General features: G+C 41.0%; 1 protein-coding gene across 1 annotated transcript in view; it reads right to left on the bottom strand.

The window, feature by feature from the left end:
- RANBP17 (RAN binding protein 17) overlaps positions 1-20787 on the bottom strand; it is a gene marked incomplete at its 5' end in the record, with an annotated part of 126982 nt that overhangs the window by 22049 nt on the left and 84146 nt on the right. Inside the window, 4 exons of the mRNA XM_010144332.1 lie at positions 5021-5109; positions 11256-11359; positions 16509-16617; positions 16703-16766. Of these exons, the coding sequence (XP_010142634.1) occupies positions 5021-5109; positions 11256-11359; positions 16509-16617; positions 16703-16766 (366 nt within the window). The remainder of the gene's footprint in view (positions 1-5020; positions 5110-11255; positions 11360-16508; positions 16618-16702; positions 16767-20787) is intronic.

Genomic DNA, 20787 nt, shown 5'->3' with positions numbered 1-20787 from the left:
GGGGGGGCCCGTCAGCCCCGGCCCTGCTGACGAATGGCAGCAGCGCTGCGCGGGCAGATGGGAGCCATGCTGGCCACGGCCACCTCAAGGCTTGGGCAGTTCTGCTGCCAGCTGCCTGAGGCACCGCAGGCACCAGCTATATATAGCAGAAGAGGCCGACATGTGAAATACACTTTTAGACCTTGCTTCTCTCTCTATGGGGTTCTTTACATTTTAAATCAAACAAACTGGGGCTAAACATATTGTGGAGAGTTATCCAGTAATAAACGGGGATATAAATTCAAATCTCACTTACCTAAAATACCCTTAAAGGGCACAGAGGATCCATGCCATCTCATACCTTCCAAAACTCACCAATGCCAGCTCCATTTTTCCTGAGGCAGGCTTCCAAGCCAGCTCACTCTCAATAGAGGATGGTCGATATCCTCAAGATGCAGCAGATGTCACGTAAGGTACAGACGTGAGCTGTGCTGTTAATTGTCCTGAGTCACGTCTCTTCCCAGTAGCCCCACGTACACAAAGGCGAGATGGTGCAACGCTGCAAAGCCCCACTGCGGAATTTCATGGGGTAGAAAACAGTTGCCTTTTCATATTTCATGGCAAAGAAAGCAACGTGACAGCCACAGCCTACAGGTAAGTCAGCAGTGTCAAAGGCTGCTAATATATCCAATACGATTAGCCACCTGAATTAAAAAACTTCAGCACCGAGCCTATATTCATGGACAAGGAAAGACTGGAAACTACAGCCGAATTTTATAAAAGCCAGGGTCAACAGAAAGGCTTTGGCAATTTCTTATTTCTTTTATAAATCGAATACACTGGAATAAATTGGTTTTAAACAGAATTATTATTTTGAAGTGGTTTTAATCACAAGCTTCAAGGAATCTGGCTAAGTCATGAACTTAACCTGCCCAGTCAGAACAAGCTCAAAGGAAATCAAACTGCAAAGACAGACTGATACTGAGGTCTGAATCAATGCAAGTGGCAATAAGAGCTATTACACAGAGATTACCCATCAGGCGGCCTCGTTTCACGAGAAAATACATTCTCCTCTTCTTTTGTGATCAGGAAACTTCGATCTCTATAACTGTTTGTTTGGCTCTGTCAAGTTTGTTCCTAATCCTGAATCCTTAAAACGTAGAAACTTAAAAAAAAGAGTTCTTCTAAACCAGCACAATTTTTAAGAAGCCTTCTTACTGCTGCACATGGTTTGGTTTTGTTCAGAAATACGACAGGACCTTGGATGAACACGTTAACAACGGTAGTTTGTGAAAAGATTGCTTGCTTTGCTCTAGTGATCCACATCTGAAGCAGCATATGACCAGGCATCCAAATACCTAAAGTCAACTGGAACTTTTAAATGACCCCTAGATAAAACTCCTGCATGGCAGATCACGTTCCTATAAACTCGGTGTCTAGGTGTCTGTCCGCACAGGTACTTTCACACCAGCAATTTCATGCACTCACACACACTGTGTCACAGAACTCTGTGTCAACCTCATCATGTAATTCTTGTAGCCCATTTTCTTACGGCGACCTTTTTTTTCTTTTACAGACAAGAGAAGTCATTCACTACTGAGAATCAGCTGGGAGGAACGCGGGAAGGATTGCCCAGGGGTTACCACCCAACTGTGAGAAACACTGAGTGAACGGAACGAAAAAGTGGACGTTCCCCTGAACCCCCAACCGCATCTCCCTGGACGTGCCTGCCTGCGGGACCAAGGGCCCGAGACGGCGGTCTGGTATTAGCATGGAAGAAAACAGCCTAAACATTCATCACGCCGTCCGGGCAGGCTTGGAGTCAACAGCCGGGTGAAATACGGAAGGAGAATCACCACCGTTAGGAAAACCAGGTTTTGACTCCGCTCCAACCGGCATACAGGTTTCTTCAGGCCACACCTGCACCTTCAGGACTGACCTACAAATTACAGGGACCACGTGCTATGAATACAAAAGGCAAATAAACTTTCCCAAGCTGTGGCACTGGAATCGTCACTGACAGCTTGACATATCAATATTTCAGGAAGAATAAATGACTTTCATATCCAGGGTTTTGGGTTTGTTTTCTTTTGTTTGTTTGCGTTATTTTTTTTTTTTTAATCTTTCATTACCAGATGCTTTGGGAAGATGCTATAACTTAACACCTGAAGCTGCTTAAAATATTTGGAAATATTTTAATGAAGTCTTTTGAGAGATCACCTAATACAACTTTAAAACAAATATTATAAGTATTTTCTCTTCATCCCTTGCCAGAGGAAAACTATAAATCTTGTCTCAGCTGAATGAACACCATTTATCATATTCATTTTCTTGTCAATACAATTATGAAAAGCCTTTGGCCTTTTTCCAAGGAGCCTGATTTGCTAGAGAAACTCAATTAGTATAAGCAAGCCTGCTAGAAACCAGCCCTATTTGGCAGCCGAGCGCAGCTTCAGCATACCTGATGCTTCACCTCTAAACCCGGATCCTAATAACTCAATGATACCGGTAAAACACACCATACGATGCAGTCCCCCATGCCTCCTCGCCTCCCCTCCCCAGGCCAAAAGGACTTAAAAGAAATTATTTCTGCTCATTTTTGCCATCTACTGGCCAAAAGTTAAATCCTAAACGTTGCAATCAGAAAAAAGAGAAGACTCTCTCAGGTGAGAGATTGCCAAGTGTAATTTGGTTTGTTATGGACAGGGTTTAGACCCAAAATATGTCCTGCAATCACTCAAGAAGTTTATCAATACATTTATCAATACATTCTTCACCCAACGATTTGCAAGTGGCTATTTCTGATAGTCTTCAATACAGAATAAACATCATCTTAGGGTATATTAAAAGCTCAGCCTTTTATCTCTTGCCTCTTTGCACTCTGTTTATTGAGCAAATGCAAGTAAATCCGATTTATTTTGGCTATTATTCTGTATTGGCCACTTCCAGTATTGAAATACGAGGGCTTCCAGCAGAGCAGAATAAAATCTGTTCAAAAAACAGCTTCTCTTTGCAATTAAAACCATTTTCTGATGCTATATTTGCAACTACAGAAGAATTACGTTAAGCAAAGGATATTTAAACTTCCTGTGATAAAACCGGCCTCGGACGCTCCCCTCTCCTCCCATTTACCTCTGTGTCTTTATATGCAGTACATACGAGTTGCGATAATCGCAGTTCTGCTCTAATGCTTTGGATCAATACCCGGGTGAAGCTGGACTCAGCCAAACAGGGTGAAACCCACCCAAAACCTACCCTTTACAGCCAAACGTGAGGAAGAAGAAAAATTCTGAGCCTGTGCAAGGGAAAATAGACTGAAGGCCTCAGCTTTGAATTCTATACAAAGCTACATTTCTATTTTTATTGTTAATACAGACTAGTGAAATCCAAAAGTTGGAGGCTGGTTTTATTTCTTTGAAACAAACTTAATTCATAAACTAGAAGGAAGAAATGAACTAAAAAAAACAAACCAGGAAAGAGTCCTGAGGATTACGTATCCTGCATCCTTGTATGAAAAACCACCTCCACGGATGAATCCACTTCTGCCAAATGGAGAGGAGATGAGTCTCCGTTATCCCTCCTCCTGCAGCTGGAGATGGGCAGTTCTGCACAGAGGAGCATGACACTCACGCTGTACTAGGAAAAACAAAGTCAAAAGAATTTGAAATGGCAGCAGCACTGATCTGCTTTCACACATCTTTCTGGTTTTATTATTAAGTTTTAGGGTAACACAAGCACGAACAGTACTAATGAAGTTAAATGTACCCAATCGTGCCCATTAGAAAATGAGATGCTAATTCACAGTCTGGCTTCAGTAGTTTGTTTTTTTCTTCCCTCCCCCTCTCCTGCTGTAGTACTCTAAACCTGAAATTAAGGGCTGCTTTCCGTTGATTGCTAAGAGAAATAAAGATGACACAGCTTTATGTTTTGGACTTACTTTCTGCAGGCTGAGCCTGCACACTGCAGGCTGAGCCTGCACATAGACAGAATCACTGCAGGCTTGCGAGGGTCTTAAGGAGGGCTGATTTGAGTGATCATCCGGATCCTACCACCCACCACACAGGGACGTCTCTCGGATCACAGCGGGCTCTGCGGTGCTGCCTTTCAATCCTGAAAGGCTGATTTCCTAGCTGCAGTTCTGTGTCGATGCATTCCTCTTTCTTTTATCAGTGAGCAGCAGGGTTTCATTATTTACTTCAAATAAAAACATTTTTAAAAGCTTGGTTTCTACAAAAGCATGTAATTGTACTTGAATGTTATTTTTTCTGTCCATAAAATAAAACAAATACATAATTAACTTCCATAGCTTTGTAAGACCTAAATTAGAAACCAGTATTTTCCCAGTTACTTCACTCTGTATTTCAGCAGTTTGTTGCCACTATGACTGTGTGCCTGAAGAGAGACTTACAGCTACTGCATTTATAAAAATACAAACCGTTTCTCTGTATTATTAAGAAAATACCCAGGAGCATTATTGTATTTGTTGGCATAAAAATGTATGCAATATTTAAGCAAATAGAGTCCCACGATCATTACTTATGGAAGAAAATCTGCAACCTGAAGGTTTGGATTTTGTTTGCAGATGTCCGTTTTCTCCCGGATCAAGCCGACTGCAGGTGTTGTGATATTAATAGAGTTGACATAAATAGAAAGTAACTGACTAAATTAAAGACATGATTCATACCAGAGAGAGAAATCTCCCCAGATAGCACTTGTACAGTATTTTTTAAGCACTTTTGATGTTAAACCGAATGTAGGTACATTGTGTTTGGAGGGGTTTTTTTTATGAAAACATCAGGAGTTTCTGAAGGGCAGAAACCCACTTGGATGTGTTTTCTGTGTTACTACAAAAAAGTGACCTCTCCGTGGTCCTTCCCAGTCACCCGCCCGCTTGCCATTGTGCTGTAATTTTAGCTGATTACACATTAGTTCATTTAGCTTTGTTTCCTCTTCCCCACTGTGCCGCACTATTACACTAATGCAAGGGGCCTGGTCTCCCTCTGCGCACAGAGCCGGCATTGTCGCCGCGGAATAAGGATACATCCAGGCGAACAGCATGGTGTAGCTGGTCTTTGTGTTCAGCGCAAAGGCAATCCCGCGAAGATCCCTCGCCAGCCCGATCAACATACGCTGTCAGTGGGAAAGAGACGCAGTAATTGATTTTCACGTGAGCGCCGAGCAGATGGAGTAATAATCAGCCAATAATGACCACATAGCTGATTTTGATTCATTAGTTTAAATGTCTCGCTCACATTTTTTTTTTTTATCAAGAACACAAAGATTCTTTTAACAAACGAGATTTCCACAAGTTTTATAGGGGTAACGCGAGCAAAATGCTTAGGAAATGCTGGTGATTATTCGATACGCTCTGCTAATGAATAATGCAAATGAAAATGTAATATACGAACACTGCGTATTAAAGTTTAGAAGTGCTTCCTGTATTAATATATTTAAAGTAATAACAATAAAAAGTTAATTTAAGCACGTAATATTTTGAATTAGGTGTAAGACTGATACTCGTAACAAACTACAATTAAGGTTGCACAGAGATTCTCATGTCACTGTTTTAACAGATCCCTTGTTTGTCTTTTTTTTTTTAAAGTAATCATTGTCCAAGTTAGTTTTGTTCAAAAAGTGCCTTTTTTGTGTACAGAAGACCATGCAAATCTCTATCTGTACTAACATTAGTTCTGAGATGCACTTTTTTTCCCTTTTAATGACCAAAGTGTGGCTTCAGAATCCTTCCAGCACAAATGCCAGCAACATTTTATCTGTAAATAATTAGCCCCTACTGAAGGGATGCTTTCAGAATAATTAATAGGTATCACTAAGAAACACTAGTGAACAAAAAAATATTTTAACACTATAAACAAACTTCTCAATTTACTGAGACATAAATATTATTTTGTTGACAACTGAGTACTTTTAATAAATTTTATCTGTGTGTCAGGTGGGGTTTGTACCTTTTATTTTCCCCACAATAAAAGACCACAGAACTGCAGAGTCTGGTTAAAATAATCATCATAGAAGCATGGCAAAAAACCAGCAAGGAGTTCTCTTTAAAACCCGAGTTTTCCATGCCGTTCTGCTTGGTGCTAACGCTGTAATATTTATAGTGTTGAGAAATACAAAAGGTAAGATTCACATATTAATTTTAATTGATCACATAAAGAGCAAATTACGGCTGATGCCTTGTTAAACTGCTAAATGTAATCTTACACAAGGGCTAATTTCTTCTTTTCATATACAGACCCATTAGTCCAACTGACTTGGATGGCACGCACGTGGATTTGTCCAAGGATAAATTGAGCTCTCTACAAAACACTGGTGAGGTTGCTGGGAGTATTTTAATATTTGCATTTCCTTTCTGTTGTGTGTTGAAACGGCCTGAACTTGCAAGATGCTCTGAGGTCTCAACTCTCATTAACTTTAATGGGACTCTGAAATCACCGGAGAGGAAGTGTTCAATACTGAGAAGGTGCAATATAAAACTGCAACTTTATATTCATCTGTATTTTCATACTCTCTGTGCTGTTTTGCCCACGCAGAAAATAACTGTTCAGCAACATGGTGGCCAAAAGGTAAAGAATTAAAAGAACTCGGTAGCAACACTTTATGCTTCTTCCTGAAGGGATTGAGGGATGCAGCAACATGCACACGGAAGCGGAAACCTTCCAGATTGATTTGGGTTCCTTTGCCCACTCCAGCCACAAAGGAGACGAGCAGGACTGCACAAAGGAAAGGCTGGAGCAGGGGAGAGGGCAGCTACAGCCCCTGGCAAGACGTGAACTTGCCTTTGTTTGAGGATGCGCTCGGAGAGAAAGAGCTCAGCACCTTCCTGTGGGCTCCACAACATGGGTTCGGAACAATCAGCCAGAGCCACGTTCCTCAAACCTGTGTATTCTGGCTCTATAAAACCAGCTGGTCGTATGAAACGCTCTTTTGCAGATGTATTTAAGAAACAGTTTGGCTGTGAGACTTTATAAACTGTTACTAAAAGAGATGCGCATGTACGGTCACAGATTCCTGGGAAGTGCACGGACAACTGCAGACATCATTTGACCTTGAATTCTACAGAAAGGAGAACTACTACTACATACAGTGCGATTCTTGGTTTTCTGCTCTTTAAATGCTTTAAACGTTTTCTTATTAGAAAGCCCACACCGTTAACCACGCTATTCTTAAGAAATGACCTCGATCTACAAGGCATCATAGTATTGTCCTGTAAAATCCCAACAAACTACATACTATCCATTGGAACTCAACTTTGTAAAATAACACTGCCTGTCGCTGGCAACATCCAAACAGCCCATATCGTACTCTACAGGGTCCTGAGATAAATCCTTGTCCCTTTGACTCACTCATAAAAATACCTTTAAACTCCAAAAATAACAGAAATTGTCCTAGATTCCAGGATTGCTTAAGTCACATTTAGTTAAGACCCGCTTTCCCCAACCCCTAAAACCCCAGGACAGTCTAGTTTTAGTTCATGATCAGCTTTCAAACACCACTTATGTTCATTAAATTTATTGAGGACAAACAAGATATACACTTAGACATCTACTTTTTGTCTGCCATCCTGTGGCATCCGAAGTGCCTTGCAAACCTCGCAGAGTAGGCAGAAGAATACAGGAAGCTACCGCTTCATTCCCGACCAAACGCCACCCATTTCTGGGGCTAAGCGACAGCTACCACCACCAGCAACTGCAGAACGAGCAAGCTGAGAAGTGAAGAATGGTAAATACAGGAAACGCAGCAAGAGCAGCTTGTCAGCAGTAGTGTTTGGGTTTATACACTGGTTTTCTTACTACTGTAAAAATTTTGTTCAAATTTGGGTTTCGAAATACTTTTCCCTGAACCTCAGTGATAGGTTTATTTAAGATTAATTAAAACCAAGCATTTTTAAAAAATAAATTCAAGTGTTTTGTTTCAAAGTCCTGAAGAAGATTTTTCAATGGATTTTTCAAAGGCAAGAAGCCAAAGATTTAAATATTCGCAGAAAAAAAAAAATGCTGTGGCTTGCCAATGTGTGCCAAGCGTCTGACTAACGCAATTTAAAACAGACGAGACTGCTCACGCCACCCACCCCCAAAACGGGGCTCGTAATGGAAAGTCTGACAGACCCTTAACTATAGTGGCACTACTGGGTGCAGCTATAATATTACCCTCATAATTCTACTATATAATAACAACAAAGGAAAAAAAAGGTGAAGGGTCATTGCGCTTTGTCTTTAGAATTAAGATGGCTGTCTTCATCCTTACAGCATACTCTTAATTCTGGAGACACGTCTTAATAACCTCTAAATAGTTCCAACAAAAGAGCCGTGTCAGAGGAATGAGCAGGCCCCAAGGTGTTTCAACTGGAGTGTTTTCATCTGCCTTTATTGCTCTATCCCTCTCCAGAATTAAGGCAATAACCTGTGATAAATTATTCAGGAACTGCTACAGGGATCAAAGCAAAATCATTCTGTTAAAGTGCTGTTTGCAACATTTGGCACTTAGTGTGAAAACTTTTAATGTGTGCAAGCTGAAAATCAAGGATTTTAAATAATTTAACAGCATGGAGTTTCTACAAACCCGCTAAAGATAGCATGTTGCTATTTAACTGCTTTGTCCTCAGATCCTTTTTTTCCTGCATTTCTAGCAAATCTGATGATGTCACAACTATAAACAAATAACTACTGAGATTCCGGATTGTCAAGAGAAACCTTGAAATTCTGAGGAGGAAAGTAGCCACTGTTTTAAGACTGGACATTTTTTCCCATTAATATAAAATCATGAAGAAGGAAGTAGCAAGGAAAAAAAAAGGAAGGAAAAAGGAAAGCGAAGCACATAATTACTTAACCCATCTTCAATTTGATTTGATCTCTCAGGAAAAGAAACGCGAACATATGTTTTGTATGCAGATGTAACGATTACAAATGTATTTGAAAAAGAGCGAGCTCCCTTGTTGCAACTGTTTTTCAATGCTGTATTTCAGAAATATCAAAAGCCTAAAAAAAAACCCTAGCCAGTTAGAAAGTCCTAGTAAAAACCACAAATTAAATGAATTTGGCAGTCCTGGACCATTTTCATAGGGATATTTTAAGAGTGTCATCTCCCCGCGGATCAGAATACTAAGCATTTTATTGAAGAACTGAACTGGTTTTGTTTTCAGTACTTGCAAAATGAAGTACCTGAAAGCACTTTTGCATGTATTATTTATTCATCGTGATAGAAAAATAGCTTTAACCTAATAAATAGTGTGTAAGAGAATTTAGAGCAAAAGTTTTGTTTATGACAAAGCAACAGATTTAGTTCTTTATCAATAGCTTAAAGCACCAAGTTTTCTTTATACAAATTAGACAGATGGTGCTTACAGTAGAATTTACTAAAGGTCTGTCACAACAAATGCAGCCAAGCTGCATATTTAATCACTGCAGAACCTTGTCTACCTGCAGCTGCCAACTGCTAATCCAATTTCCCTGATAAATGTGGCAAGAGACACGATCAGCAATAAAGAGCATCTAACTCCATTTTCCTGCAGGGCGTCTTTTGATGAACATTTAGGACGGAAGCACGGAGTGCACTGTGTGGCCCTGGCTTGTGGCAGCTGCATGCATTTTGAAGACACAGTTCTCGGGTTACTCACTTAATTCTGCCACTATCATTATGTTGCTATTGATCTCAGTAGCTCTTGTCTACACAGCATTACTCTAGATGAAGCTGAATCAGGCAGTTATCATGCATCAAACTTGCTCAAAAGCCTGGAGATTTCCCCTTAATTACTTGTGATTTTATTTGCAAATACCGTTAAAGTGTAATCAAGCAGTCACTTTCCAGGGTCGTTAGGAACTTGCTAGTTTAGGGATATATCACTGGCACTCCATTAAAATTTCTCTACTAAGACAGTTTCAAGCAAACCAGACAGGGCAACAGTAAAATTATTTTAGAAACTGAAAAATAGAGTTTCCTACAGAAAGAACAATGCTATCGAATGACCTCTGTGTTCTGATTTTTAGGATTTATGACTTGAAAATATGAGATGAATCCGAGACAGACAAACTGCATCTATTTAATAAATGAAAAGTTATTAAAATTAAATACATAAAGCAACAACAAATGAGGAAACTAGAATTAAGTAATAGTTGAAATGACCTTAAGTCCTATTTTTAAAAATATATTAGCTTAGTTCAAGCGATGGATGTGGACTGTGCATCTTCTGGTACGGTCAGAGATGTACTGCAGACAAATTATTTACCAAATACTTCCAGCATATCTGTTTGTTTCCCTTATGAAAGGAAGTGGATGCATACGGTGCTCTAATGTTTAAGTTTCCATCAAATTTTTTTAAAGGAGCAAATTAAAAATCACTGTTAGGGTTTCTCCAGAACTACCCCGCGTGGCTGAGGCGAGCGCTCCGGCGCGCACTGTTAACTATTTATTCAGTGACAGCGGACGGGGATCTCTTTAATGCGATAGTGCTCTAATGTATTATCATTCCTGATGATGCAGCTTCTATCCAGCCAGTCTTTTTCTTTCCTAAAATATACTGTTGTTGTGACACAAACAGCTTGCTCCACTTTAGGATTTTACTAATAAAACATAATGTTGTGTTAGATATTATGACTGTTGCCACAGCTGAACTGACTTGTCAAATCAATCCTAATATGGCTCCCACAGGCACATAAAAACCTTATTTAGCTATCAGTTATCCTAATCACTTTGTTCAGTTTAAGGGTGCAATGCTTCAAGACCAGTTCCTATTTATACATATATGCCCAGCCATTTAATAAAGTCCTGATTTATATAATAAATTCTTGTTTGAAAAAAATACTTTAAAGCAGCAGTGTTTTATCAAGTGGGTTACAGCATGTTTCCTCACACCCACAAATAAATATGGTAATATACACAAACAGGATGCTTGCATGGCAAAGGGGAATATTACACACGAAACAATAAGCTATCGCTGAAGACAGATTTGTCCCTTTGATTATAAATGGGGCTTGAATGGGGACACTTGATCTGCAAAGCACTGAAAAATCCCGAGGCCTTGGGAAAAAAATAAAAAAGTCTTTCGCAAAGTTTAGGATAGTCATTCGTAGCCTTTGGATCTCTGCTGTCTACATTTGTAATTATATAAATGGAGACAGGTATAAATATACACAGAAGTACACAGTTTAGAGGTGCCAGGAGAGACAGACGGACGAGATGACGAGCTTGTGGTTAAATGCTTGCTCCGCTATTAGTTTTCTCCCCATCAATAATTTATTTCTCTACAATTGAAATAAACCTACCTTTGCTGCTGCTTGTTCAAAACTACTGTTGAACATCTGACTCACGCTTTCAAAGGCAATTGTGAGGGGGAGCATGAAATTCTCGAACTCATCCTCGTCTTCACCTACAGGAACAGAAAGGAAAACAAACCAGCAAAAGCATCCCGTCATACTCACGCTCCTGTTCGGAAGGGTCACTCTAACCAGGCCTTCACAGAAACATCTCACTGACATCAGGGGAACCGTCATGCGTCCTACAGAAGCAAAAACCAGAGGTCTGACCTATTTTTACCGAGCTATGAAGGAAGATGACAAACGGTTGATCGCAAACACCTTGTACCCGAGCCTGGCATGTCTCTGCGTTTCCCACGTGCTCCCGTCCTCTCCCTTAATCTGACAGCATTTCAGTACTCCAGAAGAAGACCCCCACAAGCAAGTCAACTCTCAACAGTTAGAAAACGCTAAATTTAAAGCTGCTACAACAAACCAGACCCTTCCGCAGGTCTATGCTGTAGCATGATGTTTACATCACTCTACAGGCTTTTATGATCGTGCACAATCTTTGATGATCACGTGCTATTTTTTCTACCTCCCACCTATTTAGAACACAGAATTAAGCTGCTGGAAATAAACCTGGATGGTGTTGGGGTTATTCACGTGACTCTACTGCCCCATGTGTTTCAGAAGGTGAAAATTTAGAGTAAAAGATGTCGTGGGCGGGGGAAAAAAAGAAACTGTTTTGGTTAGGTAGTTCAAAGATAGCCTGGAAGTCCGGACTGGTTTTGTTTCGTTGTGACCCTCAACGAGTAACTGTAAACAACAACTTCTTAGAAAGGCAATTTGCACGGGGATTGGTACTCATGCTACTTATCTTTAGGCCTTTAATGAGGGCAGCTTGCCTCTCGCACGTGGATTCCCCTCGAGAGTAATTCAGAGGAGGAATTTAATTTATGTTCTTTAAAGAGATCTTTGCTATAGGGCTTCTCTCCCTTCTCTCTTCATTGGCAAAGCTGGCAAACCACGTCGCAGTTGAAGTTAGGAGAAATCTTTCCTGGGCCAGACTGGTTGTGCAAAGTCAGTGTAAGCAGTTCAGTGTCTGCACTTTCTACACCCATCTGTAAAACGGGCCGAATTCCAGCCCCCGACCTCTAGGGATGCTGCCAAGTACAGCCCAGTACACCAGAAAGACCCACAGAAAAGGCCAAGAAGATAAAGAGGCCACAACGAAAAAGATAGTTGCAATGGAAAGCAAAGGGACTAACACATAAACCCACATGACAACACAGAAAAATAAAATTCACACTACTCAGTAGCTTCTCATTAAACCAGAATGACACAGCTTCTGAACTGAACGAGGCAAACATCCTCTGAGAGACAGAATTGTGATCCTGCAATTAAAACTGCCTCATAACAACGTAAATATTGACAGCGGCAATCCCAGTGCCGGCATTTCCTCAGTCCTGAATTCCTGGCTTCGAGACCTGAACTGCCTCCCTTAAACACAGCCCAGCTTTCCAGATTTTTTTTAAAGGAAATACTGGCAGGAACTTAACTGCTCCTGCACTGGTCAGCCAGTTACAGAGCCTTCAGACCACAGTCTGTGCTCCAGAACTTTCCTAAACCACAAAGTACCAGACCAAACCTTTCAACCGCACTCAGTCTTTTTATCCGTCATTCCTGGACCCTCGTGTTCTCTTCCTTGAACTCACCGTAGCCTCAGACTATTCATCCAGCTTTTTGCTCCTACCTCCCCACTTCAGCAACTCCAGCTCCTCAGGCAGCTCCACCACAGGATTAGTTTCTGTGATCCCAATCTCTTTGCTCAACCAGCGCGAGCTTCCCGTTACCCTCCGCGGAATGAAGCTTCTTTTACACATACTGCATATCCTGATGCTTCTCTCCTTTTAATCACTTACCAGATCTTCCTCAGAGTAAAAATAAAAATTAATAAACCCCAATCATTTAGAAAGAGTCCCATGCTGCTACTGCCCCACGCCAGCGTACAGACTAACAGAAGTCTGTGGATACTGTTCTACGCAGGATCAGGGCTCAACTGCCATGGAGCTCTCAGGAGAAACCGAGATTATCACAGGAGAGCAAAAGGAATACTCCATCTCCTCTGGAAGACAACCTCCATGAAGATACTACGTACTCAGCCAAATTCAAGAGGAACCCTTCCTGAAGGAAGAACCTCAAACATAAAAGCTGAGAAGACCAAAGAACTACCAGAGTATCCAATGTTAGTTGGAACCAACACTTTAATGACAACCCAGGCGGTTCTGGAAGTGGGGTAAGGGAAAATCTAACATGTTATTGCTATTTTAAATTTCAGTGTAGGCAGCAAAGAAAGACTATACAATTGGGATCCTATATAGCATTAACAATGCGTAAGTTTTAGAAAAGTAACACAAAAATTATCCTAAACAAAACCATGGTACACCGTTCATTTCTGTAATTCACACCACGCATGCACAGCCTCATAGAGTCCTCTGAAAGAAAGAGACGCCTCGCTTTGAGTTACAGCAGACCTGTGTGGGAATTACGGCAACACTGCTTCAAACCTGATTCACTCGGAGACATTCTGCCCTGAGCACGCCTGCGTACACCTGGCAGCACAGGACCCTGACATCTCCAACACCTCCTGAAGGTGTTCTCTACAGCTTAGATCTACTCTTTCTGGTAGCGGAAAAGAGAAAGTGATTAAAGTTTATTAATCCTAGTCAAAACATTTACTTACCATAAGCTCTACCGGTGTTAGTTTTGGTTACTGTATACTTCAGACAAAAGAATATTCAAAAAGAAACCTTGGACTACGAATCTTGGACAAAATAAGCAATTCTAAATGCCAAAAAAGTTATTAAAAACACAACCTGGGGCACAGAAGGAATCCAAAGTCTAATTATATTCACATGAGGTTCAAGTACTTCAACAGAAAACAAAGAGCATTTTGAAGCAAATAGCAATTAACTGTTTTTTCCTACTGCAATTAAATTTTGCCAGTCACTCCAAAAGCACATTGTTTAACATGCAAATATTCTGTATTTCAGCTGAATGTTATAAATGTTCTGAATGCTCAACTGATCTCCAAAAATATTTCTATATCAAACAATTTCTTAAAACAACCCCCCACCAGTCAAAATGAGTTTTAATTTTGGTTTAAGTTGTTTATCATTCATATAAAATGATTTTATATACATCTCTTCAGGTAATTTGTAAAAACCCCAGAGAAGCCAATTGGTGCAATGCTTTTTTGTCTAAAAATGCCAACTTCCACAGTTTGAAAACACCTTTTGATTCACAAGGGTAGAACACGGCCATTTAATGCTTGCACAAACACCGGGAAAGGATAGTTTGCGCAATTTTACTTTTAAAATGCAACTTACCCTCGTCTGTGTGTCTAAACGTGCTTTTCCCTCAGTTCAGACCCAAACAAACTTAGTCCCGGAGGAACACAAGACTGACGTATGCTTGTTCCAGATGCTCCTCATCACTTCAGATCTTGTCGAGTTGTGAATCCAGAGGAATCACAACAACCTCCACCAGCTTGTGGCCAGCCGTAAGTCATGTGCCTGCATTGCGTCTGAGATACATTTACACAACCTCTGCTTCGGGGTGTAAATTTTAACGCCTCTTCAGCAGCAGACAGTACAGGCAGCCAGCAAGGGTGTAACAGCTACTGGTGGCTTATGACTGACTGTCAGTCTCCTCTGCACGTGCTGCCTAAGTTAATGCCTTGCATGAACGCTGGAAATCAGTACACGAAAGACTTGCCGCCTTAGCTTTTGAAGGCCCTGATCGGTGGCTCCCTTGGAACACGCACAGGCATCCAGAGAATCATCACAGAATCATGGAAAGCTTTGGGTTGGACGGGACCTTAAAGATCATCTAGTTCCAACTCCACTGCCATGGGCAGTGACACCTTCCACTAGACCAGGCTGATCAAAGCCTCATCTGCCTCATCTCCAGGGATGGGGCATCCACAGCTTCTCTGGGCAATCTGTTCCAGAGTCTCATCGCTTGGACGCTAAGGAATTCCTTCCTGATATCTAATCTTAACCTACCCTCTTCCAGTTTAAAGCCATTACTTCTCAGAGTATCACTACAATCCATCCTCACAGCAGCAGTCTGTAAGATAGACCTTCAGCAGACATAAGCCCACGACTCTGAACAGGACCTCTGGACAGAACAGAGGCCGTTTGAGATGTGCCGCATTCTTCACCATCAGCTTCTTTAACATGCGATTGATTTTAGGGTGCACTTTGACAAGCCCAGCCTTCTCTGTTAGACAACAAAGAGCTAATCATGCAGAGTTCTGCATTTTACTCTGGTGGCCAAGGGCAGGATCTGGATTCCAAGTGACCGAGTCCTTAATCTCATCCAACTATTAACGTATGTATGGGTTTTACATGAGTCTAATCTCTTTACTTCCCAAAGGACAACTCAAAAGGAAACCCCAAGTACATGTTTAAGTACTGCTGGTTGAATTGCTGAACTCTTACCGATGTTTATGAAAACTCGGAGGGTCTTTATATATTACACAGAATCATTTTGGTTGGAAGAGACCTTTAAGATCATCAATTCCAACCAGCACTAGGTCAAGCCAGCACTAGGGTTGTTTAGCCTGGAGAACAGGAGGCTCAATGCAGACCTTCTTACTCTCTTCAACTCTCTGACAGGAGGTTGGAACAAGGTGGGGTGTTGATCTCTTCTCCCAAGTAACAAGTGACAGGATGAGAGGAAATGGCCTCATATTGGGCCAGGGGAGGTTTAGACTGGATATTAGGAAAAATTTCTTTACAGAGAGGGTTGCGAAGCCCTGGAACAGGCTGCTCAGGGCAGTGGTGGAGTCCCCATCCCTGGAGGTATTTAAAGGCATATAGAAGTGGTGGTGCAGGACATGGTTTAGTGGTGACCTGGCAGTGTATTAGGAACTTGTATGAAGAAGTGAAATAAAACCCCCCTCTAATACAAGTTGGAAGGCATAATCGGTGTGTCACCTGGAAACACAAACCACTCACGGGCGCTTAATGTTGTGAATCCTTACAGGTACTACAAGAAGTGCTTCTGTCCAAAAAATCGACTCATCTTGCTCACTTCAACAGAAGGCAACAAACAAGTACAGTGCTATTGCTTAATGCAATAAACTTCAAAAATGATTTAAATACCAACTATGACACAGTTACTGTACAATGAAGCTGCTGTTTGATTGGTTTAATAATGTTCAGAATCCACAGTATTACACAAGAGAGCAGAGACGTGAGCAGAGGACCTCACCTAGATCGACCATGAGCAGACGAGTGAGAGCGGTGTAGAACACTGTCCGGCACCTGAGGTCACTGAGGTTGTAATTATCGCTGATGTCCAGGAAAGGGAAGTGCTTACTCTGTTGAAACAGAAACATACGACAAGTTAAGTGTGCCACAAAATTTAATACGCACAATGCTTTTTAACATAGTAAGAAAACTTACTGTGTGATTCTGGAGCATGAATTTCACAGCTTCTATTTTCACAAGCTTTTTCAGGACACTATAAGTAGCAGGTGTTAAGGAAAAATCAGCCTCGCAGCATTATCAGGTTGTATAAACTTTCAGGAACTTTTACTGAGAAAAAAAATCCTAACTGAAACAACAACAAACATATGTTAAAAAATACCTGAATTTCTTCTAGAAATATATGCGATACAGATATTTTTAGAACACCAAAGGCCATTATCTATTATTAATTAAAGCAATTACTTTTCATGGCATATATTCTAGTCACAAAAGAGGCGAATGAACTAAATGACTTTTATAATTAAAGGGAGAGTTCCTATTAAGAAATGGTGCTGGTTTTCTCCCAGATAGATCCATATCACTAGCATGGAAAAAAAAAAAAAAAAAAAAAGGGTTTTTTTAAGGGCCTGCTGTGGAATAGGGTAATTGCAGTCCAAAAACCTACCACAAGTCTGCTGTGGCTTTGTCATAAAAAAAAAAAAAAAAAAAAAAGTGTTTTTTTAAGTGCCTGCCTTGAAGACGACTGGCGCTTGGCAATGGGACTGGTGGCAGCCCAAAGTGGTGCTGAAGTAATGGCCTCAGAAGCACAGACGTGATCTTCCAGGCCCATCAAAAATCACGTTTAATTTGTTTCAGTTACCACAGATAAAACCACATCTCGTCAAGACCAAGCTATGCTAAACACCTGACCAAAGTACTTTCAGATGTGTAAGAACTGAACAGAAATTTCTTAAGAACTGACAAAGTCTCAGAGCCAGAGCAAAGCCCATAACAAGGTGGTAGAGCTGGGAATTTTGGATGTATCTATGGTTACTTCCGCAGAAACCCCAATTTCTCCAGCTTTACAAGGTACAAAGCAAATCTGCTGCTGAGCACGACCTGAATCTCCCACTCCACAAAGTGGCTCGATTCAAGCCAGTGACAGTCTGGCTGGCAGGTACCTACAGCAGTACAGCATCGGCCCCAGCCACCGTGCTCTGCTCTCGGTGCAGGTCCCTCGGCAAGGTCTACTGGGCTGCTCCGGGCCATGCCTCCCACGAGCAAAGCTCCGGGACTCCCGGGCTGAAGCTCCTGGCCCTGGTCCAGCAGGGTATGCTCGAGACTCTTTGCACCTGCTGGTAATCGAAGGCCCCCGGGGAGACGCACACAAAGTGACACAGAAGCGACGTACATCCTGGACTGCGAACGTTCTACACATCACGTATTCTAGCCTGACTTACTGGGTAGCTACACCTGATGAAAAGTACTGGTTTTGTCTTGAGGTTTCTCTTAAAAAGCACAAGAAATCATATTAAATCAAAAGCCGAGTTTGCAAAAACCACGTTACAGAAGCCCTGAAAGTTCAGATGGTTCCGTTGTTTCACAACATGAATCCTCTCCTAGCCTAGCGAGTTACGAACATCTCGAGCAGCACGAGCACACGTTAAGTCCCTGTCTCCGGTAACTCAGACATCTGGGGTTGGGCGAGGGAGATAACACCGTGTATTCCAAAGAGAGCCGTGCTGACACCTTTGTGGGCTTTTGTACAGAGGCACCCGCTGCTGCGAGGGATGTTCACGAAAAAGGAGAGACAGGGAACGGCCAAAGCAATGGCCTGGGTGTTCTGACTCCTGCTTCTCCTTCCTCTGACAAGAAATTGTTGTTTGACTTTCAGTGAGTTCAGTGCCACTGTCTCAGTTCTGCACCTGTAACATGGCGATAGAAGAGGCTTTGCGATCTCCGAGGACCCCAGCAGGCTTTTTCGGGAATGCCACAGAAAGAGTCAAACCCCAGGAACACCCACAAGCATTGAAGGCATCGAAGGAACGAAATGACTTCTGGGCTTGTACATTCGCCAAGGAGTATTATAAGACCAGGACTCACTAGTTGATCCCTGGCACTGCCGAAGTTTTTTCAGAAATAATCAGTGCGACTGCACAACCTCAGCCCGTACAGCAGTGCCTGCAGTCCGGCACGAACCCCGGCGACACTACAAATACCCTATCGCTTAATATCATCACTGTTTTTTGAGCGCTTGCTTCACTCTGCCGTTCCTGCACCTAATTGATTGAAGAGTTCGATTACTTTTATGGGAATAAACAATTTCCCTTTTCATTTTAAATGGATTAAATTCTTTTTAAACAGAAGAAAGTGTAAGAACAGGTTTTATAGCTGCTATTGGAAAATCTCCTAATCTAATTTTCAGATGATGTTCCCCTGTCAATCCATAACACTTGACATTGCATTACCTGGTTTTATATTGCAGAGCTACCTCGCTGCTTCTGCCCCCAGCCCGGAACAAGGGAGAGCCTTTCATACCACAAGGCTATGAAGACACGGATAAAGAATTGTTGAGAGACTATAAATATTTTACCCTAAATTATTGTGCCATATAACAATGAAACTGTAGTTATTTTGCTACAAAAATATACAGTGGAAAAGTTAATTATTAGGAAGAACTAAACATGCATGAGGGAGCACTAGGGCTTCAAAGACATAAAGGAATGCCTAACATATTCCATTATGTAAATGAATTCAAAGATATTTCACGACTGATCAGCTAGGAGGGACATAATGATTTATAATTCAAATAACTGAGCTTTGAAATCGAATCGGGCTAATATATTTCGAAATATGCAAACTTGGAATAATTGTGAAAGTAATGTAAACCATGACACCAGCTCCAATCATTTGTTGCCTTGGTTGTTCTTACTGTCTCGTGTTTTTTTTTCTTCTCTTCCTGTTACATAGCACAGTTGCTGGAATTATGGTTTGCTTTTAATTCTAGATTATCCTTCAGAAAAAGACTATTAGGCACATAAAATACGAAAAAGATCAATTTCTAGGACTGTATAGAAGTTGATTGACGTACAGGAAAGTACTGGAATTAAACACATTATTATTTTAACCTTTCAGCCTAGCCACAATTTAATCTATATCAAATACTGAAAATTGATCCACTGGATCCAGCACCTTAACAATACACTATTTCCTTCAAAGCAATATGTACTTAATGCCTTCTTAAAAAACCCTAATGTAATGTGAAAAGGCCAAAGTTTGCAATGCCAGGAAGTAGTTATAAACTACTTCATATGTTTGAAATAAAAAGTACTTCAGTATCATTATTAAAAAAACCCTATTGGTAGAGTTTTTAATAGGAAAAAAATACATATCTTTAAAAGCCAAAATGACCAGTGAAATTGGGTTGTACATCATTTTCCAGGAAAAAAGAAAAACAGCCTCGACAGGTGTAATTTATCATTTTTCTGATTTAATACCAAAGAAATATATTAAAATAATAAAAAGAATCCTGAAATCCTCAAAATTTGTAGTGATAAATAGCCCTCCCTGTCTTTATTGCATTATGCCTACTAACAGAAATATTGCATGGTGGATTTTGCCAGACAAGGACGATTATTTTCCAATAAAAAGTTGCATATTAAATTCCAGCACAAAAGTGGGTGTCTAATACTTTTGAAATCTTTTATGGTTTGCCAGGGAACACAATTTTAAACTTAACTAATACAACATCACGGTGGAGCGAAGCAGCATTAAAGCTGGCTTTGTACCCCACCCATCTTCCCAGAATTTTTGTTTGAAGTATTTCCATTGCGAAACAATGGAAATCTTTTTAGTTAATCTCTCTTTTTACTAGGCTTGCAACATCTCAGGCTGCTGTTTAAGATGTGTATTTACGAAGGCAGTGGTGCTTTACACCCCAGCTATGCACAGGGGTGTAATAGTTACCATGTTTCCGAAAAATAACCCCCATGTCATCACAATACTCTTCAGGAGAACCTCGGTTATTATAGACCTCCTTCTTCATCCTTTCCAGGGCCTGATACTATTACAGCTATTTCATGAGCAGAAACTCATTTACTGCAAATATAATTTGAGTAATCTGAAAACTAAACCAAGCCAGACATTTCAGCTTTGGGAAGTGTTATTTGCACCAAGAGTTTCTCCTGACCCTCTGTTTCGAGAGCTGCCATGTGCCCACATGCCTTTGAAGGGTCCAGAAGACAGGATGAAACGCAAGGTGCTTGTTGGCTTCAGCAGCGACGTGAGGCTGATGAGTTCAG

This window comes from Buceros rhinoceros, unplaced genomic scaffold (genome assembly GCF_000710305.1).
Source record: "Buceros rhinoceros silvestris isolate BGI_N320 unplaced genomic scaffold, ASM71030v1 scaffold691, whole genome shotgun sequence".
Taxonomy (NCBI): Eukaryota; Metazoa; Chordata; class Aves; order Bucerotiformes; family Bucerotidae; genus Buceros; species Buceros rhinoceros.
The sequence above is the reverse complement of the archived record's forward strand: the minus strand, read 5'-3'. Positions and strand labels throughout refer to the sequence as shown.